Source organism: Opisthocomus hoazin, chromosome 13 (assembly GCF_030867145.1).
Source record: "Opisthocomus hoazin isolate bOpiHoa1 chromosome 13, bOpiHoa1.hap1, whole genome shotgun sequence".
In the NCBI taxonomy this organism is placed as follows: domain Eukaryota; kingdom Metazoa; phylum Chordata; class Aves; order Opisthocomiformes; family Opisthocomidae; genus Opisthocomus; species Opisthocomus hoazin.
This window is the reverse complement of record NC_134426.1, coordinates 26,131,242-26,158,456: the sequence shown is the minus strand read 5'-3', so window position 1 is coordinate 26,158,456 and position 27,215 is coordinate 26,131,242. Positions and strand designations below refer to the sequence as shown.

The 27,215-nt window shown below is 46.2% G+C and overlaps 2 protein-coding genes across 3 annotated transcripts; both read left to right on the top strand.

Annotated features, from left to right (window-relative positions):
• Positions 1-18: 18 nt before the first annotated feature.
• Positions 19-8,355, top strand: DENR (density regulated re-initiation and release factor). Of its 2 annotated transcripts, none has more exons than XM_075434822.1 (8): positions 19-146; positions 1,218-1,332; positions 2,328-2,347; positions 2,651-2,735; positions 3,360-3,446; positions 5,513-5,629; positions 6,710-6,849; positions 8,077-8,355. In XM_075434822.1, the coding sequence occupies exons 2-8, from the start codon at positions 1,227-1,229 to the stop codon at positions 8,119-8,121; spliced, it is 600 nt and encodes a 199-aa protein (XP_075290937.1). In that variant the 5' UTR covers positions 19-146; positions 1,218-1,226; the 3' UTR covers positions 8,122-8,355. The 2 variants fall into 2 exon arrangements, with proteins under 2 accessions (XP_075290937.1, XP_075290938.1); XM_075434823.1 differs by lacking the exon at positions 19-146 and adding an exon at positions 153-319.
• Positions 8,356-8,523: 168 nt separating this feature from the next.
• Positions 8,524-25,769, top strand: CCDC62 (coiled-coil domain containing 62). The gene is given in 19 exon segments (XM_075434445.1): positions 8,524-8,580; positions 8,817-8,963; positions 9,080-9,204; positions 9,468-9,603; positions 9,848-9,898; positions 9,900-9,957; positions 9,960-10,040; positions 10,974-11,140; positions 11,909-12,010; positions 12,342-12,513; positions 12,599-12,666; positions 12,669-12,702; positions 13,854-13,942; positions 14,922-15,022; positions 15,614-16,260; positions 16,263-16,365; positions 20,170-20,347; positions 20,981-21,112; positions 22,790-25,769. Coding segments are annotated over 19 exon segments (2,538 nt in total). The 3' UTR covers positions 22,880-25,769.
• Positions 25,770-27,215: the final 1,446 nt, after the last annotated feature.

Below are 27,215 nucleotides of genomic sequence, written 5' to 3'. Positions count from 1 at the left end.
CCCCACGGCGGCGCGCGGCTCTCGCGAGACGGTGGCGGCGCTGAGCAGGGCGCACGTGCCGCGCGGGCTGTGGGAGCCGCTGCCGCCGCCGCCCGAGGAGGAGGAGCCGCCGCCTCCCCCCCGCCGCGGCCTGAGGGGCCTCCCGGGTAACGCCACGCCGCCGCCACCCGCGGGCTCCCCCGCCCCGTCCTGCGGGAGCCGACCTCCGCCGCCGCCCCGTCCCAGCGGCGGGCGGCCTGCCCCGGCGTCCCCCTGCCGCCGGCATCCTTCCCCACGCCCTCCCGCTCCCCCCGTTCCTCGGCGCTGCCTCCCGCGTCAGGTACCGGGCGCCCTCCTTCCCTCAGCGCTGTCGCCCCCCATCTCACCCTGCCTGGGGTGCCCCAGCACGCTTCCCCCCGAGCCGCCCCCTGCTCCCAGCACCCTCCCTCCCCGGGCTGGGCTTGCCATGGCTGCTCCAGCATCCTTCCCCCTCGCTGACCCCTTACCACCTTTCCCTGGGGTCCCCCAGCCGCGACCCCCCCGCCTCTGGCGTCCTGGTCTCTTCCCTCGGCTCTCTTCACCGCCCGGGCGCATCGTCCCGGCCCTGAGCCTTCCTCGCACAGACCCTGCCCGCTCCCCTCACCCCGGGGGCTTCTGACGCGCTGCGGACCCCTACCCTGTTGACTCCCGTGTTGTAAGTCCCTGCCCTGAAAATGTGTGTGTGTGTAAACCGTTATTAATTGTGTTAGCGGGTGGAGTTTGGTTTGCTTGTTTTGTGGTGTCCGGGTTTTTTTGCTGGTGTTCTGGGATCAGGCTGTAACTCTTCAGATGCTGATTTAAAAGACCCCTTTTCCTTGCCAGTACAGCGGCAGTGCCTCCCCCCAGTGCCCCTGGTGTTCACACGCCGCTGACTGAGCACAGTACTTCACATTTTGCTTAAGGCAGTATGTTCTGTCATTCCATGTGGTGTTCTCTCTTCATTTTATACTTCATTTTGTGGCACTTTGGATTTTTTCACCTTATGTGCTAGAATGCCGTACTGCTTGGTGTCTTTTGCAGCCATTTTCCCCATATTTTTTTGTTATTTCTTGACTCCTATTTTTTTTCCTCCCTGATCTTTTCTGCTCCTCTTACCTGTTTTGTCTGGGATTCGTCGGTCTCTGGTGTTCTTGTAGAGTTGGGAAGGGTGTGAATAACCCAGAATTTAGGTCCTGATTCTTTCATTCTGTGACCTCCAGGCTTGTGACATGGCCACAGATGTAGCTGAGCCTGTGGTCCCCGACTGCAGAGGAGACGTAAGGAGCGGTGCCAGGTCAGATGCCGACTATCCTCTTCGGGTTCTCTACTGCGGAGGCAAGTCCTGAAGGGGCAGCTGTCCACGATTCTTGCGATGTGCAGTTTGTGAGGGCGGCCTAGCAGAACGAATGAGAGAATCAGAGATTTTCTTTCGGTCAGCTTTTATTGAGATGCTAGATAATGGTCAGCATGACCTTTCTGATCGCCTTTCTGAAATAGCTTGTGTTGTGTATTTTATCTAAGGTGGTTTTGGTGAAATGTGTGGGTTTTCCCTCAGAGGTGGAGGTACTAACAGCTTTCTGCGTGTAAAAGAAGTGGGAGTGGTGCTCAGACTGTGAACTGCTGAGCAGAGATCTCTTCCTGCAGAAAGCCAGGCGTGAGCCTTCAGCACAGAAAGGCCTCTGAGTGTTAGTATGACAGTAAGAAGTCAGAATTCATGAAAATAACTGTTGTACTGTGTTTAGCATTATTGTTTACTCGTTACATATGTCATTATGTGGACGAAATTTAAATGGAAGTAGATCTTGACAGGTATGGTTTTTGGATAGGTATGTTATTTTGCTTTGGGCTTGAATACAGTCACAGGGGATTAGGAAATAATCCCTGTTGTGCATGAAAATCTGCATGTTGGTTTGGGTTTGTTCTGGGGCTGAGCCCCTCTTCTGGACACTGGCAGCTCTTGGAAAAGGGAAAGCTAACCAAATCACGTGGTAGTTTATTAGCTGTATCTTTTGCCTCGGGTAGAACTGGTGCTTCTTTCTGTAACTTTTCCCAAAGCCGTAGGGATCTCCTTCCCTTCCTTCACTGACTGGCCGATCTTGCTGTGATAGTCTTATCCTAATGCAGAGCGTGTGAGCAAATGGCTAAGAGTAAAACGAGTGGTTATCAATAAAGTAATCTTTTAAGTCAGTGTGTGGTTATATCCAAAAGTTACAATGTAAGACATCATCACAAACTTTAAAATACTATTTTGAGTTTAACACTAAGGCTGTAAGTGGAGAACTTCTTATTGTAATATGTTCTCTTTTTTTTTCCCTCCCTTATTCCTCCAGTCTGTTCATTGCCAACAGAGGTGAGTTAATTTTTTTGTTGTCCGAGTTTCTTTTTTCTGTCTTATGCCTTACGTCTTATTCTTTTTTTCTGCCTATTATGATTCTTTCCAATCTTTTCTGGCTTTTCTTAATTGTGACAGTTCTGTGCTTCAGCCACTGTCATCTTTAGGATGACACGAGGTTGCTTACGTGCTGGTATGGTATCGGTATTCAGTCTTCTTAAGGAGAAATGGCTGACCTGAACAGAAAATAGCTTTTGGTGTATTCGTGATGTATTTTGTAGTCACTCTGCTAACAACATTCATATAACCTTTCTTCTCTAGTACTGCGAATACATGCCTGATGTAACTAAATGCAGACAATGGTTAGAAAAGAATTTTCCAGATGAGTTTGCAAAACTTACAGTAGGTAAGAATCTTTTCTGTTTTCGAACTGATACGTGCCCTTAGACATATTTGGAAATCTTTGAGCTTGTCCAATTCTCATCTCTTCCCTTTTCCCGTGATCGTTTTCTTAGGAGTCTGCCATGCTTGTGGATGTTGCAAGAATACGTTTGATAATGTCAGAAAACACTGAATAAACAATGTGCAGTTTCAGTAATAACATTTGAGCTTTCTTAAGGTTCCTACTGTAACCAGTCATCCATGCACTTGCTTCCCAGCAAAGGTAGTTTGTCTGTCCAGTCTACTGTGGATGCCTGGAGGAAAGGTCATTAATAGTAGGGAACTTGTTCATTTGCATTTGGAATGTCAATATTAACACTATCATTAATTTCTGTCTCTGTGGAAATTATGTGAAGAGGATGTATTGAAATTGTAACTGTATCTTTCAGCTAAGGCTTTTCTGCAGTCTAATTTGCATAGGTACTGTAATGGAGATTTAACACGCATCAGTCAAGGGGCGCTGAAGCAAAGAATTTACAGATTTAGCAAAGTAACACTGTACCTTGCTTCCTGTTCCTGTGAGGCTGTGGTTGTCTGACCACTGATTTTGTTCTCTTTCTTCTCCCCACTCCTTTCTGATGTATTTAAGAAAATTCACCGAAACAGGAAGCTGGGGTTGGAGAAGGCCAAGGAACTGTGGGAGGAGAAGAAGAAGAGAAGAAGAAGCAAAAGAGAGGCAAGGTCTAAATAGTTGCTTGCGGTACTGATTTGTAAGCAGCTTGGGGCGTCCCTTCCTCACCTGCTGGTCTGGACTATGGCACGGAGTCCTTGCATGTCGGTTGTTAGCTACGCTTCGACTCTGCGCAAGAGATACCGAATATCTTTGACACGCTGATGCAAGAATTGGACAGGAGTCATCGCGAGTGAAAGATGACCTGCATCGCGTGTCTCATTGTTTCTGTCACTGCTGTGACACTTGTTCGGGGAGTGATTCTTTTCAACCTGGCCTCAGCTGGCCTGCCTCCCGGAATACTTGTTTCTGCCCTGTTTGACAGCAGTTTATGGGTTGCTTGCAGAGTAGAACAAAGACTGTTTTCCTCTGTTAATGCCTCATGGCACTGCTTTTGCCTATTTTCCTTCCACCCCTCCTCTGTATTCACGTGGCAGGATTTTGTTTTATGCTTTTAACATTATCACCTATGTCTCCATTAACAGCCATGTCTCTTCCCAGCAAGACTAATGAAAAGCATTTTCAAAAAACAGCTTTGGAAGAGATAAAATGAATGAAACAATCTAAACATGCTTTTATCTTCTGTCATTGGGAGTTCTTTAATTAACATACTTTCTGTTATAAATCAGATCGCTGGGGTGGTTAATGTGTATTTGCCTGTGGAATCTCAGTTGGGTCTGTAGTGCTTCAGAAATTACGATTGGTAGTTCAGTAAGATTCAGATTTTAAACCAGGTATCACTGCAAATGTTTTATTTTTATGTCTTGTTAACCAGTTATGTTTACGTTGTCAGTAGGCAATGTGTAGTGACAACAGTAATTTATGTTCTATAGTTTGGATGCTTTTCCCAGAGCCTTCAGGATATTTTCCTTCAACATAAATTTATTGTGTGGTGTGGTATGGTTAGTTTTCAGTCTGTTTTTTGGTACTAAAGTAATAGTGTTTAAAATATTTAGGGATTTTCTCCTAGAATCGAAAGTTTCATGAAAACTTAGGGCACAGTATTAAGTATGATGTCACAAGATTGACCGTAAGAGAGTGAGGAAAAACAAGTAAAAACTTACTAAGGCGCTGCACAAATTTACTGAAGAATTTTTAAGACGGAAATTTACTGTCTTAAATTATTGGATATCAATGTATAGTAATGTAGAATTGAAAGTGTTGCGTGTTAGAAAAAGAAGTAGTCACAAGGGGTTAGATTGCTTGTCATAAATTCTTTAAGTTTTCATGCTGAGAAGGCTCAAGAACATGAAGCTTTGGTTACCCTGGAGTAACTTAATGACTGTATACAAAGTTAGCTAAGATCTTAATCTGACTTGAAGAATCCTAAAGAGTGGAATATATCTTTTGTATGCTTTACTCAGACTAATACATGCCCGATACGTCAAGTGTTCCCTCAGGCTGGCCTGAAAAAGACAGTAAGAAAGATGTTAAACCATGTGGAAGTCTGGCAGTCAACTTCTGTAGCTGGCTTCTGTTTCAGAGGCGTGGTGTTCTCTGCTAGCTCATATAGAGATAGATGGTTCACAGCGGGGTCGCGCATGGATAGGTGGAACTTAATCTGCTTTAACCCAGTAGCCTGAGTAGGCACAGCCTCACGGCCTCAGTAAATGGACCTAAGTTGCTTTGCCTTGGATACAAACCCTAAGGAAGTTAAACTCATGCAAAACATTAAAGCAACAATTTTTTCCTAAGATTACAACCCCAGAACAGTTCCTGAAAGAGGGGTTAAGTGTAGACCAAATGCAGTGATTAGTAGAGTGTGGGGAAACCCCCTTTTTTTGATAATTGTAGCAGGGTTCTGCTGTGCAAGCTGTGCTTGAGACACATTTGACATGCATATATTGCTATTTCTTGTAATATTGAGGTTTGATGACATGGGACCTTTCTCAAATAACAAAAAAGAACCTGAATGTGGGACAATGTGCAAAATATATTTTTGTTTACCTACACAGATTGGGAGATAACAGTTTCTTTGTTTATAGGGATGAAATCTGACCTTAGATGCTTTTTTGCTTGCTTAAGTGTGACATCATTAACTAATTATGTAACCTTATACTCTCTTTCAAAAGGTGGAAGAGGTCAGATAAAACAGAAAAAGAAGACTGTACCACAGAAAGTTACAATAGCTAAAATTCCTAGGGCAAAGAAAAAATACGTCACAAGAGTATGTGGCCTTGCAACGTTTGGTGAGTTGACTTTTGTAGTGTGGTCTTTGTTGGGTTTAGCTGCACTTGCCTTTAACCTCGTATTTCTTCTGGTTGTATTGCGTTGAGTGATCTGCTTCCATCTGTGCGAGGTGGAAGTGCCAAGGAGCTTTTACCAGTTCCAAAGCATGCCAGAGGTACACTGACCTCCCTCAGTGATAAATTATTAAAGTCCTTATTTCCACGGTGTTTGCAAACACAGAGGGTTACGGGTTTTTTTGAAACAGGGCTTCCTATAGCATTCCACTTGTTAGACTTCAGAGTAGTCTATTGGCTCTAATTATAAACATGCTTATTTTCAAAAAGTTCCTTATTTCCATCAAACCTGTAAATACGTTATTGAGAATAATTTTACTTATTCTGGAGACTGATTAAGTAAGGCTTTAACGGCCTCTCTAGTGAGGCAGTCACATTATTACCAAAGTACGCTAACAACACTGTCTTACATTGCTTTGGTTCAGCTGCAAACAGCCACTTGGTGTTTATAACACCACCTCACTTCACATATTGATCATGAATTCTGTTAAAAAGTTAAGTTTAGCCATGGTTGTATTAACTGGATGTGTTACGTGTTTCCTGCGTGAGAGTATCATCACTTTTCTTGAGGGATTGGTAATATGCACTAGCTTGGTCTGAGCTGGATATGTGTCTTTGTGCTGGAAGCCATCTTGGAAACTGTCAGGACACGTTTCTGAAGGAAACTTACTGAAGCATTTCTATGGAAAAAACTTGTTGGATAACTATGGAGGTTACTCGGAACTGGAGGGGCTTTTTAATCAGTTCTGCATGTCTTTTTCTGGTGAGTGGGTGTAGCACAGACCTGCACAGACAGAGTGTGTGGAGGGCATTCAGCGATTTCTGCCTTGAAGAGTTCACTGGATTTGTAGTTGGTTGTGTTCTGTGTGAACAGCAGACTTTTGCTTTCAATGGAGATTGTAGCAAAACTTGAACTGTAAACTGCCACTAGTTTTTCAACAGTTAAAACAAGATTCTGGTTTTAAACTTGAGGAGATATTTTTATGACAAGGACTGTACTTAAACTGTCCATTTTCCCATCAACAGAAATTGATCTTAAGGAAGCACAAAGGTTTTTTGCTCAGAAATTTTCGTGCGGTGCCTCAGTAACAGGAGAAGACGAAATCATCATTCAGGGGGACTTTACAGATGACATCATCGATGTAATCCAGGAGAAGTGGCCTGAGGTAATAAACCCTTTCTGCTGTCAGAACTCAGGTTTTCCACAACAGCCTGTGACTTTCCAATGGTTTTGAAAAAGGGTTTCATCTTTGGTGGCACAGATTGTTGCACAAAAATAAAAGACCAGTGGTTGTGTTCCCAGCTATGAATGACTAGGTTAGGAGGGATTAAACGTGAAGTCAGATTTTGGTTGCATTGCCCAAGAAACGTTAACTCCCGAAGGACGTAGTGCTGTTCCTGTGGATAGCAGAGCGAGGAAGGTGTGTCAGAGTAAGTCCAGCTGTCGAATACCAGAGGCTTCTTTGTGACTGTTTCTTAATGGTGAATGCCTAAGTATTCGTGCATTGCCATCCTAGTTTGAAAACTGTTTTAAAATGTTGCAAAACTTAAAAAACTAAAAAACCCACCAAAACCACACACTTGTGCTGCAGAAGAAGAGATGAGCTCCTTTGGGGTTGGATGAGGTGTTGAGGGGTTTGGTTGTGCTGCTGTAATGGTAGGCCGTTTCTTTGACTCTCCCTTGTTCTGGTACTTCTGGCAGTGGAGTTCTTTGTGCAGTGACTCTGCACCGGTCATTAGTCAGAGCCCCATGGGCTTGGCTGTGTCCGATGGGCACGTGTCCCTGGCGTAGCACTGGCAGCAGGGGAGCTGGATGGTGCTCTGTGCTTCTCCTACACTTTGTTATGTGTGCAGTGGTGAATACTGAGTTGTGTAAGAAGAAAATAAGCTTAATTGAGGAGCTACTGGAGGGAGTCCAATGGAGGGCTACAAAGATGATGAGGGGACTGGAACATCTCTCCTATGAGGAAAGGCTGAGGGAGCTGGGCTTGTTCAGCCTGAAGAAGAGAAGGCTGCGAGGGGACCTAATAAATGCTTACAAATATCTGCAGGGTGGGGGTCAGGAGGATGGGGCCAGACTCATTTCAGTGGTGCCCAGCGACAGGACAAGGGGCAATGGGCACAAACTGAAGCAGAGGAAGTTCCGTCTGAACCCGAGGAAGAACTTCTTCCCTCTGAGGGTGACGGAGCCCTGGCCCAGGCTGCCCAGGGAGGCTGTGGAGTCTCCTTCTCTGGAGATATTCCAGCCCCGCCTGGCCGCGGTGCTGTGCAGCCTGCTCTGGGTGACCCTGCTTGGGCAGGGGGCTGGGCTGGGTGACCCACAGAGGTCCCTTCCACCCCGAACATTCTGTGATTAACATGCTGTTAACATGTGTTTTGGGCTTTTCTCCTAGGTGGATGATGATAGCATTGAAGATCTTGGAGAAGTCAAGAAGTGATAGTGAAAGACTACCTTTATTTAACTGTATGGTTATAAATGATGTAGCCAAAGTGAGGCTTCTCAGTCCATCTGCTCTGCAGTGAAACTGTGGAGAACCCTTATCCTTGGCATTTTCACCGTTCTGTATAGGCTGCTTGGGTTTTTTTGTTGTGATATTTGCCAAAGTTAAATTGGGGTTCTATCATGCTTATGCATGAAGTAGATTTAAATAAAATTACTGTTCCTCACTGCATACAGTTTCTGTTTTCTTTACAGCTGCTTTCTCTGACAATCTTACAGGAAAATAATAATTTATTAAAAGCTTATTTTTCATCTGCTGTCCTTTCTGCTGAACTTAAGTAAGGCATGTGGCTAATGTACAGAAACTCACACCTCTCGTGTGCCTGCGTGCAGACTTAGAATGGGACAAATATTCTACGAGTTTGCTAAGAATGAAAGGAAAATGAATCCTGGAGCGGTCAGGCAGTTGGCCTAGGTGCTGGCTGTAGGTCCCTGCCAGCTGAACTATTCTGTTCTGTGGAGTGGAAATGCTGAGGAGCGTGTGAGTATGTCGGAAAAGTACGCCTGCTCTGTGCATGCTTGCGAGCAGCTTCCAGCACCGACTGCGTGCTCTGTGCGTTGCTGCTCCGCTGAACGACCTCAAACGCTCCCAGGCGGCAGAGGCCTGGGATTGGCGTTCTCCTGTCACCGCAGAACCTCGATGAGGTCAAACCCAGCGGGGTGGTGCGTTGCACACCCTGGCCTCTACCAGTAAAGCTCTTTTTCAATGTGATTTTTGCTTGTAAGCTGATGGCTTTAGCTGAGAAGGGTGTAGCTAACGAGCAGGGTATCGCTGTGGTTGTAGCGTTTAAAAGTCGAGCGGAGTCGTTGCTGCCGTGCTGGAACATCCCCTCGGGTTCTTACTCGTATCCTATTAACAACATAATTAATTCTCCCGTTTTTCCGGGCGGCTGCAGCCGCGCCGGCGGCCGACGCGGGGTTCGAACCCGCAGCGCCGCCGCTGCGCGGGGGGGGGGGGGCGGAGCTTCTGCCTGACGGCGCCCGAGGCGGGCGCTCCGCGGCTGGCGGGGCGAGGGCGCCGGTGGGTTCGGCGCGGGGGGCTGAGGGCTGAGGGGAGGCGAAAGGCCCCGGCCGGGCGGGCGGGCGGGCGGCCGTGGGGCAGCTGCGGGTCCGCCCCGGGAGCGGGCGGTGGCGGAGGGGCCGCTCGCCCCGGCTGGTGCCACCTCAGGGCCCTGCTCCGGCCTCGGCGCCCGCGGGAGGCCGCAGGGCGGTCGGTTCTCAGGGCCTGCGTTTGTCGTCGCTGCGGGGTCGCCGGGTCAGCAGCGGCCTCGACGGGTGACCGCGTGGTGCTTCGGTCAGCGGCGGCCTCCGAGCGGGGCGGGACAGCCCGAAATACCGGCCGGTATCCACCAGCGCCTGGCAGCGCGCTGGTCCCCGCTCCGCTGTGAATCCGGCCCTGCCGCGCTCTGCTTCGCCTCAGGTAACGAGCCCAAGCGCAGCAGCCATGGCAGCCCTCTTTCTTTGAACATTAAAGTGGTCGCTGTACCGCTGGCAGTTGGAGCCAAGGACCACAGGTGGTACCGCAAGCCTGAGGAGCTTTTTGGAACGGTCTCTGTTTATATTCTAAAAATATTTTAACTTCAATTACAACCCCGAGTTTATTGTCTGAGAATTCGTCGCTGCTTCTTCATGTTGAAACGTATTCTGTGTGTTGCTTTTTATAGAAACTTAGCCCAACCCTTGGGAACAGCACCGTTCGGAAACAGAGGCAAGAGCGAGCTTCAGCTTTTGATTGCAGAACTGAAAGATCGTGATCGGGAGCTCGGTGACATGGTTGACAGCTGCTAGCCTGGGAAGGCGGTCTGCAAAAAATACTGACTTTAGGAGAACAATGCAACTTATTAAACAATATGTATTGTGCCTCTAAAAGAGAAGACCCTGGCCTTTTAAGTACATTCAGGTGCTTGGACCCCTCCAGAGCAGTTTTTCATCATACAAGGAACCGTTTCCTACCCTTCAGCCTTAAATTTGTTTGTCTTCTTTCTGGGAGCAGAACTTCCACAGTGGTACCAAAGTGATCTGATCTTGAAGGGGGGATGATAATCAAATAGAATCATAGAATGGTTTGGGTTGGAAGGGACCTTAAAGCTCATCTGGTTCCCACCCCCCTGCCATGAGCAGGGACAGCTTCCACCAGCCCAGGTTGCTCAGAGCTCCATCCAACCTGGCCTTGAGCACTGCCAGGGAGGGGGCAGCCACAGCGTCTCTGGGCAACCTGGGCCAGGGCCTCACCACCCTCATGGTGAAGAATTTCTTCCTACTATCTAATCTAAATCTGCCCTCCTTTATATTAAAGCCATCACCCCTTGTCCTATCACTACACACCCTTGTGAAAAGCCCCTCTCCATCCTTCCTGTCGGCCCCTTCAGGTACTGGCAGGGTGCTCTAAGGTCACCATGGAGCCTTCTCTAAGCTCTCTGGCTCTTTCTTGGGTGTGTAAATACCTTCTGTGGAGTCTTTAAAAAAATCTGATGAAATATATATGGGGGAAGAGAACAACGTGCAAACGCGCTGGTGCGCTGCAGAGCCCTGGGCCCTGAGGTTCTGCTGCAGAGCTCTGGCATCGTCCGCGAGCCCCGCGGCAGCTCTGAGCCGTCTTGGTTGACAGCCATAGCGCAGAGGTCACTGCATTCCATCTGACCTGGGTAGCTAGGGAATCCTGCTTCAGAGCATCCATTTCTGAATCACATGATTTTAAAACACTGGATTAAATTATTTCTGAGACTTAAAAAATTGCGTGATGGTATTTGAGCTGTTTTCTCATCTATACCCTGTCTCCTTTCTTTACAGATGAGCTGAACAAGAGAAGTGGAATTATAAAGTCACTGACCCAAAGGTTAAAGTTCTTAGAATCTCAGCAGAATGGGAGTAAGACAGCATTTGAAAATACGCAACAGAAGTTTGAAGAGCTGTCGCTAAAAGTAACAGATGCAACTGCTCACTCTCAGGCTCTGGAGGTAGGAGTTGACTGGTGGTCTGATTCTGCAGTCCGTGCGTGTGCAGAACGCCGGTGGCATTTGTGAGTGTCACTAGTGGAGAACTATTTCAGGTTAAGGCTCATGAGTTGCCTTTGTCTTCTGGTACGCTAATGTTAGATGAAGGTATAGCTCTAATTTTTTGTGTGTGGCAGGGGGGAAAGGCAAAAAAGCTTTCCTGATCTCGGATTTGGAGTTTGCTGCGTTTTGGGGAACGCTGCTCAGAACCAACTTGCCTCCAGAAACGTTAGGCACAGTGACTGCGAAAGGCAGTGCTGGCCCCCGGAACAATACTGGTGCTTGGTTAGGAAGTTCCAGAAGGTTTTATTTGCAGCTTTGGTGACTGTGATGGACTGTAACGTTCTGAAACCAGTTTAAGGATATGAAAATAAGTGGTATTCAAGGGTTCTAGTTTTTTTTTTTAAAGTGATTTGGCAATGAAGTGTTTATTGGGATAATTTTCCCCCTGTATACAATAAGGTAAAGCAGTATTCTGCATTTTCATCTGTCTAATCAGCTTGACTTAATTCATGCAGGATATTAAGACCCTTGATTGCAAGCAGGTTTGGTTGTAATGAATAGGGGAACATTTTTTGTTCCAGTCCTCTTTTCTCCAGAGCCTCACAGCTTGCTTGGAATCCCACGCTGCCATTCATGATGTTTAAATAAAGTTGTTCACACATTTACTGGAAAAAATAGTACCTCTGAATCACTGAAATAGTAGCCAACACTCTTATTTCTGTTCACTAGGAGAAAAACCAAAGTCTCCACTGCTCGGTTTTGGAACTGTCTGCTAGAACAGGCCAGCTGCAAGCAAGGGAACAGGAGCTGCTTACTCTGCTGAAGCTGAAGGTACCATCTGTCATCTCACCAGGCCCCAGATGTGGTCAAGCTGCAGGGCAGTTACTGGTGATGGTACCACAGTGGTTTAGTCACTGTTGGTCTCGCTGTTGGTTCATTCTTAGGCTTCTTGGAGGAGGAAAAAGTGGTCAACAAATAAACTGGTTTACATTCAGGAACAAGCTGGTTTCCTGGCTTTAATTTTTGGGTTTTTTCCACAAGAGCTCAGAAGAAAATCTATGAAGTAGCTAAAACTACTGTCGCAGGATGCACTGTTGTTTTGTCAAAATCCATACGTGAAGATCAAACAATAAATGAGAACGCATTTTGTTTCCCGTTTCAGGATGAGATCATGCTTGAAACAATTGACCACATTACTGAGTTTACATCTAAATTCAGAAAGCTGGAAAGTGCACTGCGTGCAGCAAAGGCGGAGGAATTCAGTCTCCACAAAGAAAAGCAAGACCTCAGCCTGAGACTGAAAGAACTAATGCTTGTAGCAAAGGATCTGAAAGGTAAATGTCTATGCTGGGCACCTAATTCGGTGCAGACCAGCAGGATTCCTTTTCATTCTGGGAACTGCTCCATTTTGTTTTAAAGATGACCTCTGTGAAAAGATGAAAGAAAATAAGAAGCAGCAGGAAGAAATCCTTCACCTCCAACAAGAAATAACGGCTGCTTGCGGAACGAGCTCGCGCTTGTTGGTGAGTGTGGGCAGCTGGATTTTCAGGCTGTGGCTTTGAACAGCTCGGAGACTTCTGGGCAGCGACAGTTCACTGATCTCTGTGAAGGAGGCAGCTGCTTATCTACCTTTCTTGCAGTTTAAGAACGGTATATGCTTTTGTGCGTGTCATTCTTCTATGACAGCAGTATCTAGGGCTTCTGCAAGGCCAGTTTATAAAAGCCTGTAAGAGCACAACGTTCACCGGTGTGATTATGCACAGAGGAGCGAGTGGCTCAGAGGAGTCTCTCTAGAAAATTTTTGAGGCTTTCGCGTGTGCTGTGGTATTAATGCAATAAATGGGCTGGCGTTCTCCCGTCTGACGCAGGTTGCCTAGAGAATGGTGACCCCCTGAAAAGAAGCCACGTGCAAAACGTAAAGCTTAGGCCCTATGAAATTACCGCTCACTCTGCCCAGCGTTTGTATGGAAGAATTATGTTTGCAAATTCACTTTTTCCCTTGTTTAGCTGCTGGGTTTGGTTTAGGCAGGTTCATATGCAGGACTTGGTGAACCGCAGCTTGCTGTGGGTTGGTAGCTTCGCTTTGGATTTGGGCAGAGAGAAACTCTTCTGTTTTGCAGCGAGTAGGGAAGGCAGGCTGCTTGTTGGCTGCAGCGTTCTTCCAGACAAGCAATATGCCTTGCAAGAGGAGGTGACCAAAGATGTCGTCTGCTGGGAGATGGTTTCCTTGCCTGTCACTTTTTACCTGCGATTACCTTTGCCAAATACTGATCCCGTGTCTCATTATTTTAAAAACACTAGTAATGGGAAGTATTTCCCAGCTCTTCCCTGTGCAAGGCATGAATTAGAATGAATTACTGAATTTCCTTTCCATGGAAGAATGTGAACAAGAAAAAGTAAAATAAATCAGTCAATGAACCAGGATGTTGCTGCTAGTAAAATAAAGCTAGGTGCTGGTGAAAAGTCCAAGAAAGATACTTGATTTGTTTGGTTGCCTTATGGGTTTTATGCTCTTTGTATTTGGACGGGAAACAGATCCTGCTGATCTTAAGAAAAAGTTTTTATTTTGTCTAGGTACCTGTTTCTACTGCTACAATCATATGCGTTAATAAATGGACTTGCTTTGTGTCTGTTTGCTTTAAGTAATTTGAAAATTGTCTATGTTTCGAAACAGTTGAGAAAGCAAAGAGAAAGGATCAGCTTCTTCAGTCTGCCAAGTCTAAACAAGCGTGGACTGACACAGAACTATCCAGTTTGCGACAGGTACAGCCCTAATTGTGTGTCTACTCTGAAATTATGAAGGCATTTTTCAGTAACATTGGATCTGCAGGGAACGGTATAAAAAAGTTAGCTCTAGCTATCCTTAATTAAGAAAAAAAAATGAGGCTGTTTCTGTTTCTTACCATTTCTGCCTTGCTGGGATCCCTACAGAATGATGATTTCTTTTTTTTTTTTTTTTTTTGTTAAAATGAAAAGCCCATAGTACAAATCCTTGTATTTACATGCGCTTTTGGCCTTTTTCGTATAACTGTATTAACTCGGTCCTCCAATGAGTAAATACCACCCTCACAGCGGCAGAGTGGGGCACCGTGTTGAGATAACAGTTGGTCAGCGTGTGTGTAGAACCAGAGAGTGCTAGGCTCCGGGACGGCACGTGGAGTGGGGCATGCTGCCTTGCACGCTTGCCCAAGGTGAACTCAGGCGGCGTGAAGGGCCTGTGGCGTGCTGAAAGATCTGTTTTTCAAGAGACTTCAAACAGCGTTTTCAGCTGCACTCGCTGGACGCTCTCCGGGCATGTTTAGGTTTCTTTTGTTGCAAATAACTATCAGTAGGTTATCTTCTACATTAGCTTTACAAACCCCCTCTGCAGTGAAAGCCAAATACCATGATCATCGTTCATGTCCTGTAATTCTGCCAAACTTTGAACAATGTAATAACAGCATGTATTAAATATCAAGTGACAGTAATGATACTGTATTTATGGTTGAGTGTGGTTCCGTCTTAGAAGAATGCCGCAGTCTTGTAATAGAAATACTGTTTGTTGCTGCAAAATGTTGTTTTTGTAACTACATATGGAGATGGCCCCTTAGATTTGGAAGGCTTGGACAATAGTTTGAGTCCAGGTATTGGTTTGTTGAAATGTTCTGAGGTTATTTTTGGAAGACAAGCAACGTGTCAGTACCTGGTGACAATGTTCCTGCACTCCAGACTTTCACTAATGCACATTGCTGTCTTTAAACAGATCTACTTAAAACAGCAGCGTGACTTGCAATTCCTTCATGTCAATTTGGAGAGCTCTCAGGGACTAAGGCAAAAGCGTGAAAAAGTGGCACATGAAAGGAGGTAAAGGAATCTTCTTTTTTTTTTAGTAGTGAATTCTCTGAGAGAGACTTCTCTGTTCAGCCACAACTAACATCCTAAAAGAGATGTGTGCTGTGTCGAGATGGCTTTGCTGCACTCAACCACAAACATGCAGTGAAGTTGTTGGATACCTTTTTTCACGTGGTCAGGACACACCGTGAGTGTCAATCACAGAATAAAGTGTTGTGTACAGGCCAGACAGTTAATGATTTTTGAAAAAATTGAATAGTCTGGTGGTAGGGGTGTTAATCTGGCCCGCTGCTGCTTTTGTTTAAAAATCAAAGTTTATTTTGCTTTCAGATTAGGGAACTGGTGCAAACCCTGGAGGTTCAGACAGCATCCCCGCACTATGTAAAACAGGAGGGAACTCTCAGACTGATTTTGGAAAGTCACAGCCAAATCTGGGCAGACTGCTGTCGGGTTTTGGCAGGATACAGCTGCCTGTTGGTGTGTGAACTCCCACAGAACCATGGCTGCAGCCTCTGGTTAATGTGTAGCTTTAACCTTGGGTAGGGTTACGTGTGCTCTCTGAATGCAGTATTTCTGACTGTTTTCTCTGTCATGCCGTTGTAGCGTAGGTACAGCATTCTCTGCCCCTGAAACTCACTGCGAGACAGACACGGTTAGGACTGAGGGCACCCACGGGATGATATGCAAGGAGTGTGGAACTGCACGGGTTCCAAAAAGTAGGGTAAGCACCCCCTCTGAGATGTGCGAAGTAGATAACAGACTGTTACTGAATGCATCAGACTCGGAGGAAACTACCCCAGCGTACTTAAACCTGTGTCAAAAAGTTGTGAAAGTCTTGGCTGTCCTTGCGGAAGAAGAAGAGAAGCAGGATGTTGCATCAAGCTTTGATGAGCTACACAGCAAAGTCTTTTGTGAGGCAAACAGCACAAGGCCATTGAGAAACAGGGAAATTTCTGAGGATGGAGTGGAAAGCAGAGACCGACAAACCTTTGAGTCATCTTCACCTGAATACGAGCACCAGCTTAATGTCAGTTCTTGCGTAGATTCGCCGAGTGCTTTGATCCACAACACCATCACATCTGACAAAACTGATAATGCAAATAAAGCCTGGGAAGAGAGAACTGGAATTTGATTTGGTCGAAAAGGCAGAGAGACTCCTGCTGCAATTCACAAGTCTGAATCTCATTCCTGTAGTAATAACTTCATCAGAAATAAAGATGCACGGTGGAAGCCAGTATCAGATCCAGAATGGTTAAGATTTTCAAACCCGTAAAAGGAGATGGAAGTCTATGGCATGGAAAAGATTGCAGCTGTCTGAAAACTGCACCAGAGATGAAATGTGCCAGCCCAAAAAGGTTCTATGCTTGTTACATTTAAGAAATAGGTACAGGCTGGAGTTATGTAGAAATTCTGATGTACAATCTCTCGATAATTTGTATTATCTCAAGTGAGGTTTAAAGTAACTGCTGTTTTAAAATTAGTCTACCAGCTTGAAAAGTAGCACATTTAAAATAAGTTAACATAGCTCTAAGGTATCATGATTCTATTTTTATGCATTTATTTTTTCGCATCTCTCATCCTCAAGAGCTGCGTGGGTGGGAGAAGCTGCTGTACCACGTAACTTGCCAAATAAACTAATTGAGAAAAATGCAGGTTTAAAAAAATCTTACGACTTTTTGGAATGCCAGATGTTGCTTGTAAATCTGGTGGGTCATCTGGTGGCTAAAATATGTTCTGACCAGAGCTGGACTTCTACAGTGATGTTTCTATAAGGCAAGAAGCAAACCTAGATTTTGTGTGATGATTTACTGTGTTATTTCTGTTGAGAAATCGCACAGTGGCTGGGCAAGAATGTAGGACATGGCTGTTCCGCACAGGCTCCATTCCTCACTCAGGTCAGGAAAATGCGATGGCAAGATTTAGAGGACAGCAATCTGTCCACCCTCCAGTGCGTCTTTGGTCGTGGGACTCGATCCCTGGGTTGAGATTGTGGGAGGAAGGACTTGTGGCTGGGGATGAGCGGAATGAGGTTTGTAATGCTGAGAAGTGTCAGAAAAATACTGGAGTGTCTTAGAGGTATTGGAGGGTATCTGAGATCTAAATGCTGCGTCGCGTTTATAGAAGTGCTTTTATGCCTGCACAAGCAAGGGCATTCAGAGCTGTGACTTTCTGTGGAATAGTTGTGTTGGTTCCTCTAATTCCTTTCAGAAAATCGACTGACTTACCAGCTCTATTTTAGAAGGATTTCTGAAGTTTTACAGACATTTCATGCTGCCTGTTAGAGAGAGGAGCGAAGGGGTAGCAGCTTTTCAGCTGGTAGTTTGACAAGTGCAGTGAATGAACGGCTGTTCAAACCTGCTGAGAATTTTAGCCAGCAAGTCTGCCCAGCGTCCAAACAAATTAATGTTATGGAATGGAAATATCTGATGTACGAATGCTTTCATTCTGTGCTGCTTTTAAAACAAAAATATTATAGAAATGGTTACTGCAGTGAGACAGACCTGTTCAGAAACGAGGTGAATGGGCAGCCATTGAAAAAGAATGCTGTCCTGGCACATTCCCACACAGCTTAGCTGGGCTGTGCGTGGACTCTCTGGTTTCTGCTGTCCATAAATCATGAGAAAGACTCCATGCACCTTACGTCTGCTCTGAGCTTTCTTACCTGCTCCCCCAGCAGCACAGACGACACCTTACCACCCCTCCAAATCTCTTCTGAGGCCGAATCATGAGAAGTGCTTTCACTTTTTCTCTTGTCCTTAAGGGGCTTTTAGCGGAGAAGGAACAAATTCAACCCGGGCAATGCAGATAGAGAGAGATCCTGCAGTAAGGGAGGGCTGCTCTGCCTGCTTGGGATTTGCTGCTGAGCTGTCAAGTTTTGTTGATGCCCACATTTGGTCCCAGCATCCCTGCTGATTTGAGACGGATTGACTCAGTGCAAGTCCCAGACTGTCTGGTTTCCAGCCTCCGCTCCCTCTTGATTTGCCACCGAATAAATTCTCGCCCGGTAAATGGGAGGAAGGCAGTAGCTTGCAGTCTTCTGTGTGGGCTTCTGTTAAGGCATTAGTGGTGGAGACCAAACACAACATTCCTTCTGGGACTTGAATCTGGGTCCTCCAGTTTTCCAGCGCTGGCTTCGTAGTGCTGCTGATGTATTTGTGCGTAGGGAAGGGTGCCGGCACCTCCCTGTCAGCCCAGCAAATATTTTTGACATGAGTTCTGGAATTCTGGAGCAGCCAACAAGAAGCTGTTAACACAGTCCAATACCTTCTCCAACTGCAAGCGAGGTTGTGAAATGCCGTAGTGCAGGGATTGTTTCTGTCTGCCCTGACTTAGTGACATCACTTATGTTGGACCAAAGTTTGCTGCCTTTGGATTTTTATCTCAGTTCTGGTTTTAAAGATGGAGCGTCAGCAGGTACTTGTTCAGTCTGCTCCCGCTGGGCTGAGCCACCCGGTCTTGAGTCGTCTCCCTGCCTCAAAATCAAACCTGTTTTCCCCACTCCCTGCCTCTCAGCCTCTGCGTATGCTTCAAAACTGGCTGTGCCCGTTGCATCTCCTCCCATCCCCTGTTCTGGGCTGCTGCAGCTGGTTCCCTCGCATCTCTCCAAAGCCTTTCCTTGTTAGAAGCGCACAAACGTGAGCTCTTCTCTCTTCAAAGCCTGTTGTAGCCCAGTGTTTCACGAGAGAAGTGAAGTGAGACACAGCAGACACTGCCGAGCTGGCATCGCTCACCGGGGCTGTTTCTTAGATTGAATGTCTTTAGAAAAGAAACCTTTTTCTAACAGTGTGGCCAGGTACAGAAAGTGTTGTTCTACCAAAATAAATATGTAAAGAATATTTAATGAAATGTTGTAAATTTGAAGATAGTGTTTTCTTTAAAATGTGTGTATTGTTTAATTATTTATCCGATCCAGGCAGTGCTAGCACTGTGCTTCTGTTTTATGCAGACGTGTGATGCATACAGCAATGTTTTATTTTGGGGAGGTGGTCTCTGTTTACTTCTTAAAAACTGTATGAAGTGGAAATTAGCAGTGGAAAATGAAATTCACTGCCTAGCTTGAAACTGCTGGCAGAAACCAGGGCGCGTCTTTGTACAAGCCCGAAAAGCACAGGTAAAGGTGATCCCAGGGGAGGAGGGCTTTGTCAGGGAGATCGAGGTGGTTTCTAATATGCTACAGCTTTGATTAGTTCTAGTCTTAATTTGTGATTAATTGGTGCTGGAGCCGAGTGAGGGATTTAGTACCTTTTGATAAAATAGCGATTTACAGAATGGAGATTGAGAACTGTTTTTCTCTAGGGTAGGCTGTAATAAAGGGAACTTTTAGTGTGGGAAAGGTGTTAGAGAAGAATTTCAATCATTGGACATGCGTATGAAGAGCTAAAGACCTTTTGCATAAGGACATGCCTGCGATGCCTGTGAGTCAGTGTTCGGACAGTAATGCTGTGCAGGGTATGATCTGTTGCTCTGTCATTTAAATTGCTTTTCAGATATTCCTAAATCCACTCAGATAGACCCAGTGCTAAATTAGTATTTTGTTCTGCTTTAAAACCCCGGGGAAGATGTGTGCCAACAGATCGTCTGCTTCAGCCCCGCGCTGAAATGGTAGTCAGGCAGCGGAGTTCTGGGTTTCGCCACAGTTTGCCCAAACAGCGCTTTCCTGTTTGCTGCTGTGTTTTAAATACAAGAAAGCCTCTTTGGGAAAGGTCTCCTGTGATCTCTGAAGTGAGATGAGGACTTTAAAAGACTGCGAAATTCCCTTGACAAGTACACCTACAAATATTAATTTTCCTAATTGTTGATTACAAAAAAAAAAAAAGGGAGTAGTGTATGAGAGAAGAAAGAGTAACGGATTATGGGGAGGAACTAGATGTTGCTTTGTGTGTGCTCTTTGCAAGGTTAAATAGATACTCAAGCACATGGTAGTGGAGCTGTTCTTGAAACTGGTTGGATGTCAGACTGTCATCCTCAGTGGATGACACCGATCTAATGAAGCTGCGAAAGATGGGAAGCACTCTGAGGAACAGAGAAATCTGGCATGCTTGGTGGTTTTCTTGGCTCAGGGCCCATAATTACTGATGTTGTCCCATGATTTTCCTTTGAAAGTTTAAAAAGGATGGTGGTACTGTTTCTGGCAACGTCTGGGTTTTTTTTTTTAACAGTGAAGAAAATGTAGATCTGAATTCTTTCCACTTGGATTCTCCCTGTTTGACATCCACCCAGAAAGGAGACTGGCCTCAGAGATGGGAGAAATTCTCTGAAGAAGACTTCCCTCTGGAGATCACTAACCTTTCGGTGACTAAGCCAACAAGTAGATGCTGCAGTGCTACCTTGGACGAAGTCAGTATTTTATTGCAGGATGCGCTTCATTAATTTTAAGGGGAATTGTGACTGATGGTGGGAAAGCAAATGTTTGCTGGCGTGGAAGAGCTAGGGACTTGAATGATGAGACAGCAGGTTTAAGGCAAAAGTGGTAAAAGATGTTTTCAGAAGAATTCCTTGTGGTCTCAGTAGGTATTGAACAGCATACGTCAGTTCAAAAACAATAAGCTTTTGAAATGAAAGGCTTGAAGATAGTGGATGCTGGCTGATACGTGTTAATTGCAGTAAAGCACAATATCTGAGTACGCTTGGTCACAGTTGTTAGAAGCTATTGCAGATGGTTTCTTTCTTGTTCTGCCTGGCCTCCCCTCTTTCTCTTGTCTTTGTTTACTCTCTCCTTTGTCATGGAAGTACTGCTGCTGTGTGCGCTGTGCACACGTGCGTGTGTGGAGAGCTGTTAAAAAGCTGACACTAGGAGAAACCCCTGTGTTTAGCAGAAATACCAGCACTTAGCCTGGAGCAGTGCTACGCAGTAACACCTCGAACTGAGGCATTTCAAAATGAAAGTGACGATTCTTGGTATGTGACAATCCTTTGACGAAGTCCAAAAAGATGGTTTCATAACTTTGGCTGACTTTGTGTCTCCTCCAGGACAGCAGTTCCCCTGTCAGTAAGCTGCAGCACGTGCTGGCTGAGTCTTGACAGATGGTTGCTGATCTGGAGCTTAGCACCCTCCTCCACGCGAGCCCTCGCTGCCATCCAGACAGCAGCAGCATTAATAGGGTACGTATTGCTCTCCCGTGCCTAGGTGTAGGTGGCCGGGAAGGGTGACTGTGTACATCCTTTCCCTTGTGCTTGACTTGTGCTGTGACATTATCATCAATATCCTGCTCATGCTTCCCGAATGAGAAAATTCCTGCATCCCTTAGCATGGAGTACTTGAATTTTTTGGATAGGATTTGGTATGGCTCCTTGAGGTCACAACAGGATTTGACTTTTCCATGTGTCTTAAACAGATGGAAGGAAGAACTCATTTCGGAGCAGGCTGTAGGAGGTCTAGAAAAAAGCGAACACAAGTATGACGTACGTTCAGAACTGGTTTATTACGCGAGGCGTGTTTGTGGAAAGGAGGACAGTATTGGAAATAGGTGATGTATAGAATAGTTTTGTGTATTAATTTAAACCAGACTCTCAGCTGAAATAACTTTAGAGTTTTTGTGGGTTAGTAGTTTTCGTTCCTTTGTTGCAGGGTCAGAGAACATACTCAACGGTCAGAGAAAGTAACCTGTAGATAGCTGTCATGGCAAGTTGTTTTACGAGCGTGAACGCTGATGGGGAGTTTCTGCCGTGAGTATGTGGGCAATAGGAGTCATTGGAGAAGGGGGTGCTTGCTTGTTTTCGTAAATGTCCTTAAGAATTTCCACCTTGTTTAACAAGGAGATTGTACCACTCGTTGCTAGGAATGACTAAACTTGTGCTGGTGCGGATCACAAAGGGAGAATTTAGGCCTTTGGTTTTAAAGTAGACTCCTGATGCTGCATGCTGACACCTCAGCTTTCTCCTGCAAGGTGTTGCCTCTCTAAAAATGTTGCACTCCTTTTATCCTTAGATGAACTTGACCGGAACAATGTTGCTGTGAGGAACAGACAAAGCAATTTTGATAACGTTCAGAACCATAAAACTTCGCTGTGCTGGGACTGACTGGCAGAGTGTAAAGGTTGTACGCCAGCGTTTGCGTGAACTGAAAGGGTGTTTTGTTCAGCAGTTCATCTGCGGGATTTCATTCAGCGAGATAGACGGCAGCAGTGTAGCCTTTTGCAAAGACTGTCTTGTAGGAGGGATTCCTGAAAAGCTCTCTGCCGAACAGTGGCTGCTTGTGGCTCTCACCCAGCCGTGTCAGCTGGCTGGCTCCTGCTGACTGGCTGGCACCGCACCGCTCGCATAAACCGGCTGTCCCGCGGTAGCGAGCATGCCTCGACTTTAGGACCTGATGCTGCATTGTTGAGCTTGGAAGTCGGCTTCTTGTTCGGAACGGTCGCTTTAATGGGTAGAAAATGAAGCAGGCTGGTGTTTACTGGCGGGGGTGGCTTCTGAACCACATCTGTAGAACTTTGGTCTGCTTTCAGAGCGGTTCTGGGCAAAAACTTGTCAAGCGTGTTTTAGTTAATCTGTGCAGGCCAGCGAATCTGTGCATTAAACCAGGCTTACCTGAGGCTGTTTTCAGCTGCGCTTTAGAACATCATCTCTATCAAATAGAACCCTTAGAATTTAATCAGGAAGAATTTGTGCCTGTTGGATTCCATGCCCTGCTCAGAGGAGGGATGAGAAGAGGGAGTCAAGAAGGGTGTCCGTGCTGCTCGCCAGGTGGAACCTGGCAGCTCTGTCATTTTTGTTATCTGACTTCTTTGATTTCCACGTAGTGTTTTTGCATCACACTACAGACAACAGAACTTGCCAAAGCTCTTCACAGAACCCACCCAAGCTCTTCACAGAACCCAGTTACGTGCTGCAGAAGAAAGAGATGCTAAGCTTCCGTTGTTTTCTCTGTGATGCTTTGTGAGTATGAAGGAGTTTTCATCTTGATGGTTTTTGGTTGGCCTTTTTGTTTCCCTCTTTATAAATGCAGCATACAAGTCGGTGGACTTCAGAGATGAGCCTAGCATGGGATTCTGAGTGCACTGCTCTGAATACTTTCTCAGTAAAACTCTTGTGAGTACTGTAACAGCAAACAGATATTAAGGCAGCAAGTAATTCCTCTGGTGGGTTAATTAAACTTTCCCAGGCATGGTCCTCATCCTCTGGGCAGCCGGATCTCGCAGCTCTGTTCCCGAGTACCTGCACACCACATATTGTAGTTAAAATCCTTCTGTGTGCTACAGATAACAGGATCAAGGATGTGAACATTGTTGAGTAAGAGGCTGGGAAGTGTTTTTCAGTGCCACGGCCAAGGGCTGGTTTCGCATATTGTTCCTGGGCTCAGAGCTCCAAAAGTGGAATGTATTGAATAGAGCTGTTCCAGAATATAAAAAGCAGCCTTGCCCATAGCGGATTGTTTTTCTTTTTGAATCAGGAAATTTCTCACTCTCTGATTATTTGTTTGATGAATGTGAATTGGATGCTTTCAGTAGGCACCATCTTGTCTCGTTCTGAGGACAAAAGAGCAACCAGATACGGTTAAAATACCAAATGCCACTTGAAACTGAGAAAGAACTAGCAACAATGGGGGGAAAAACCAACAAGAAAAGAAGTCTTCAAGTGCTGGCACAGCCCAAGCACGTGTCTGCAAAGGGAAGTTATTACACAGCAAGCTGGAGTGGCGCTGGGTCTCTCGTGCCGATCGGCTTCGAGCCGGTGTGGAGCTGGCGCTCAGTTCTTCTCTCTCGGCATCTCCAAACCGCGGGCCCCGAGCCGTCTCCCTCCTGCGGAGCCGAACCCTCGGTGCCCCTGGGGAGCGGTCCTGGTTTGTGGCACCCTCGTCTGCTGCTGCATTAAGTCTGGAGACTCTAAGGCTTCTTTTAAAATAAGTTGGGTCTGCTGAGTGCGTGCTAATGGGGCTCTTGAAGGAAGCAGGTGCTGAGTAGCCGGAATGCCGTACCTTACTCTGCTGTAACGTTCCTGTGTAGAGAACTCCTCTTTTCCTGGAGAGAGCCCTAAGCTAAAAGCCGGAGGCTGTAGAGATCGAAGCCAGCGCCGTGACTTGCATCCTGAAACTACTGATGCTAAAAAGTTTCAGGAGCAAATCCCTCAAATTGCTGAGCACGGTGCTGATGCAGCAGCGTGGTAAGCGTACGCTCAGCCTACAGAAGCTGTCTCATGTGCTTCAAGTGAGAGAGAACTGGGGGAACAAGCGTAGCCCCAGTCCACTGTAGGGCCGTGGCAAGAATTAGCGACTGTGCAAGTCACTGGCTGCTGCAGAATTCTTATTTTCTTTGTTTATTAAAAGGCACTGAATCCCTGTGATTAGTTAAATCCAAAGCAGCTTTTGCGGAGTTGATAGCGGGTCCAGGAACAATGAATGTTTGTGCAGTTTCATGTAGAGAAGTGATTCAATTGATTTGATTGGGTTTGGTTTGTTTGTTGTATTTTTTTAATTGCTTTGAAACCATGTGAGGGCAGGTGCGCTGATAAACATGAGGTTGATTTCCGGACTAGCTGCCAGTGATTTAGCTGTTTTCATCAGTCCCTTGTTTTTCCTTTAGAGAGAGATTGGGTGGGGGAGAGTGGAAGAACAACGGAGGACAGCAGCGAGTAAAAGGATGTGTTCAGTTTGGGACACCGTAGCGTGTGCCACCACTCGTGGGGCCGATGGCACAAAGATCATTCCTTTGGGCAAAACAAACTGGAAAGATTTTATCTGGTAACGCTCTGGTGGCGTCCCTGAGACCACTGTCCTCCTGCGAAGTGCCTTGTTTACCTTTCCCCTCTTTGTATTTTTACTCTGTTTTTATGCTGTTTGCAGTGTGAAAATTTAGATAGTAAAGTGACACATAGGTGAGTGCTTAACAGATTTTAGAGGAAATTTTCCTGTCTTTTCATAGAAATCTTTAATTTTCGACAGTGGATGAAGAAGTTTCCGATATAGAACTACTTTTGAGCACTGAAGATCATCAGCCCCTCAGCTGCAGCGGAAAGCTACCTGATGTTTTTCTGTGGTTCTCGGAGCATTTGAAAGACTCACAAGTGGCAAAAAGATGTGACTACGTGGGCGGATATTTTATCTGGAAATACAACATGGAACTGTGCCAAGATTAACAAAACTATTTTTACAGAGGAGAGCTCAGGTTAAATATTAGCTTGTTTTTTAAGAATCTCAAGTGTGTAGTTGTTACGACACAGGAACTGTTTTTCTTACCTTTTTTTTTACGGTGGCTCAGAAATATTTATAGAGTATGACACAGCCAAGTATTCTTTTTTTTTTTTTTTTAATTATTTTATTGTTTTCGTTCTGGATTTCTTGCCGTGTAGAGAGAGACAAATAATGTTTAGAAGAAGTTCCCAATTAGTGCAATTAGAGCTGCTTCCTACGTTGTTGAAAGGGGAGAGGTTGTGGCAGGGGAGGCTGTGGAGTCTCCTTCTCTGGAGATATTCAAGACCCGCCTGGACGCGGTCCTGTGCAGCCCGCTCTGGGTGACCCTGCTTCGGCAGGGGGTTGGGCTGGGTGACCCACAGAGGTCCCTTCCAACCCCCACCATGCTGTGATTCTGTGAGAGCTGTCACCCACGAGAGGGGCGAAGCAACGCTTCCCCAGTCAGGGGCGATTTATTCCAACGAAGGCTTGTAACAAGGTCAGGTGTTTGTACAGGCTCTTTTAGCGACGGCCAAACATAACGTGACCGGCTTCTTAGCATTTAACTGATTTTGTCTTTGACTGTTGGGCAAGATGTGTTCCCTTATCAGAATTTGAACTTATTTTTTAACTAAAAGCTCAAAGAAGCTAATAAAGGCGATGCCTTTGCTGTACCTTTCTTGCAGCACCCAACACATTTAGTCCTTGATCCATGGTGGTTCTCCGGGGTGTAGGACACCAACTGCCAGGACAGGAGTGGGCTGCTCGGTCGCGTGTCTTTTGGGACACCCCGTGCCACGTCGACACGGCCGAGCGCTGCGCCAGCGTTTTCCCTGCGTGGGGGCAGCTCAGGGTGGGAGGCTCTGGCTCTGCCCACTGCCATGAAATTAATTGCGGTGAAACACAGCACTTGCGCCATGGTTTCCCCTTGTTAACTCTTTCCTGTAATTTTCCGGTTTCTCTTTAATTACCTAAATGACAGCCTGCTTTCCTTCGTGTGCTCGTGGCCGCAGAATTGGTCGGCCGGTTCTGATCGTAGCTGCTGTCCTCCAAACTCTTTCACTCCCCGCCCGCCAGCATTACCCGCAGAGGAATTACAGCTTCTCGGGCTTTCTTCAAGCTTCCACAAGCCTTTAAATCACATTTGATTCCTCGACCTGCAGAGAAACTTCCCAGGCCCCATCCTCAAAATCTGCTGCTGTGGGTGTGACAAAAATTCCCCCAAAAAGCCGCTGATAGCGATACCACGACCCTCACCCTGAAGCTGCCCATGTTGCATGTCAGACCCTACAAAATGGGTGCAACTGCCGAGCGTGAGCTGCGTTTTCCACTTCGTATGTGTTCAGCGTTAGCGGGTGAACGCACCGAACCCCTTTGTCAACTGAAAATGCTGGTGGCTTGAAAATCGATACAGGAAGCTGAGCTCCAGCCGTGCGACAAGGATCCGCGGAGCCCTCGGATTTTAGGTCGGGGCTGCCCTGAATTGGTGGCAATTGGAAAATGGGGAATATTGGGGTTGATTTGGTCCAGCCCTAAGTGACTTACAAACCAGCTGTTTATCTGCCAGGCTCGGGGGCTCGTATCGAAACTGGAGCCGCCTCGAACTCAGCTGCCTTATTTCTGGAAGCATTACGGATACTCCAGGGAGTGCCTTTCCTATTGTATTCCTGTACGGAGTTGTTATTAAAGAAAACAAAGCTGCCGTTCAGCTACGGCCTGCTTTCCACAGGGTGGCTGTGCTCGCTGCTGCTGGGCTGCTCTGGAGGAAAGGCTGAGAAGCGGGTGGTAACGGAACTTCAAGGCTTTTAAACGTGTCCTTGTGTGTCTTTGCAGGGTTTATTTAGAGAAAGATGAAGAAGGCGTCTGTTGTGTCATTGGAAACAGGACGGTGGAATCACAGACTCATCAAATGGTTTGGGTTGGAAGGGACCTTAGAGATCATTTCGTTCCAACTCCCTGCCACGGGCAGGGACCCCTTCCACCAGCCCAGGGTGCTCAGAGCCCCATCCAACCTGGCCTTGGACACTGCCAGGGAGGGGGCAGCCACAGCTTCTCTGGGCAACCTGTGCCAGCGTTTCACCACCCTCAGAGTAAAGAATT

Coding starts and splice junctions, on each gene's coding strand:
- DENR (XM_075434822.1), top strand. CDS start 1,227: ATGGCCACAGATGTAGCTGAGCCTGTGGTCCCCGACTGCAGAGGAGAC. Junction 2,736..3,359: donor GTTTGCAAAACTTACAGTAG/GTAAGAATCTTT, acceptor GATGTATTTAAG/AAAATTCACCGAAACAGGAA. Junction 3,447..5,512: donor GAAGAAGAAGCAAAAGAGAG/GCAAGGTCTAAA, acceptor CTCTTTCAAAAG/GTGGAAGAGGTCAGATAAAA.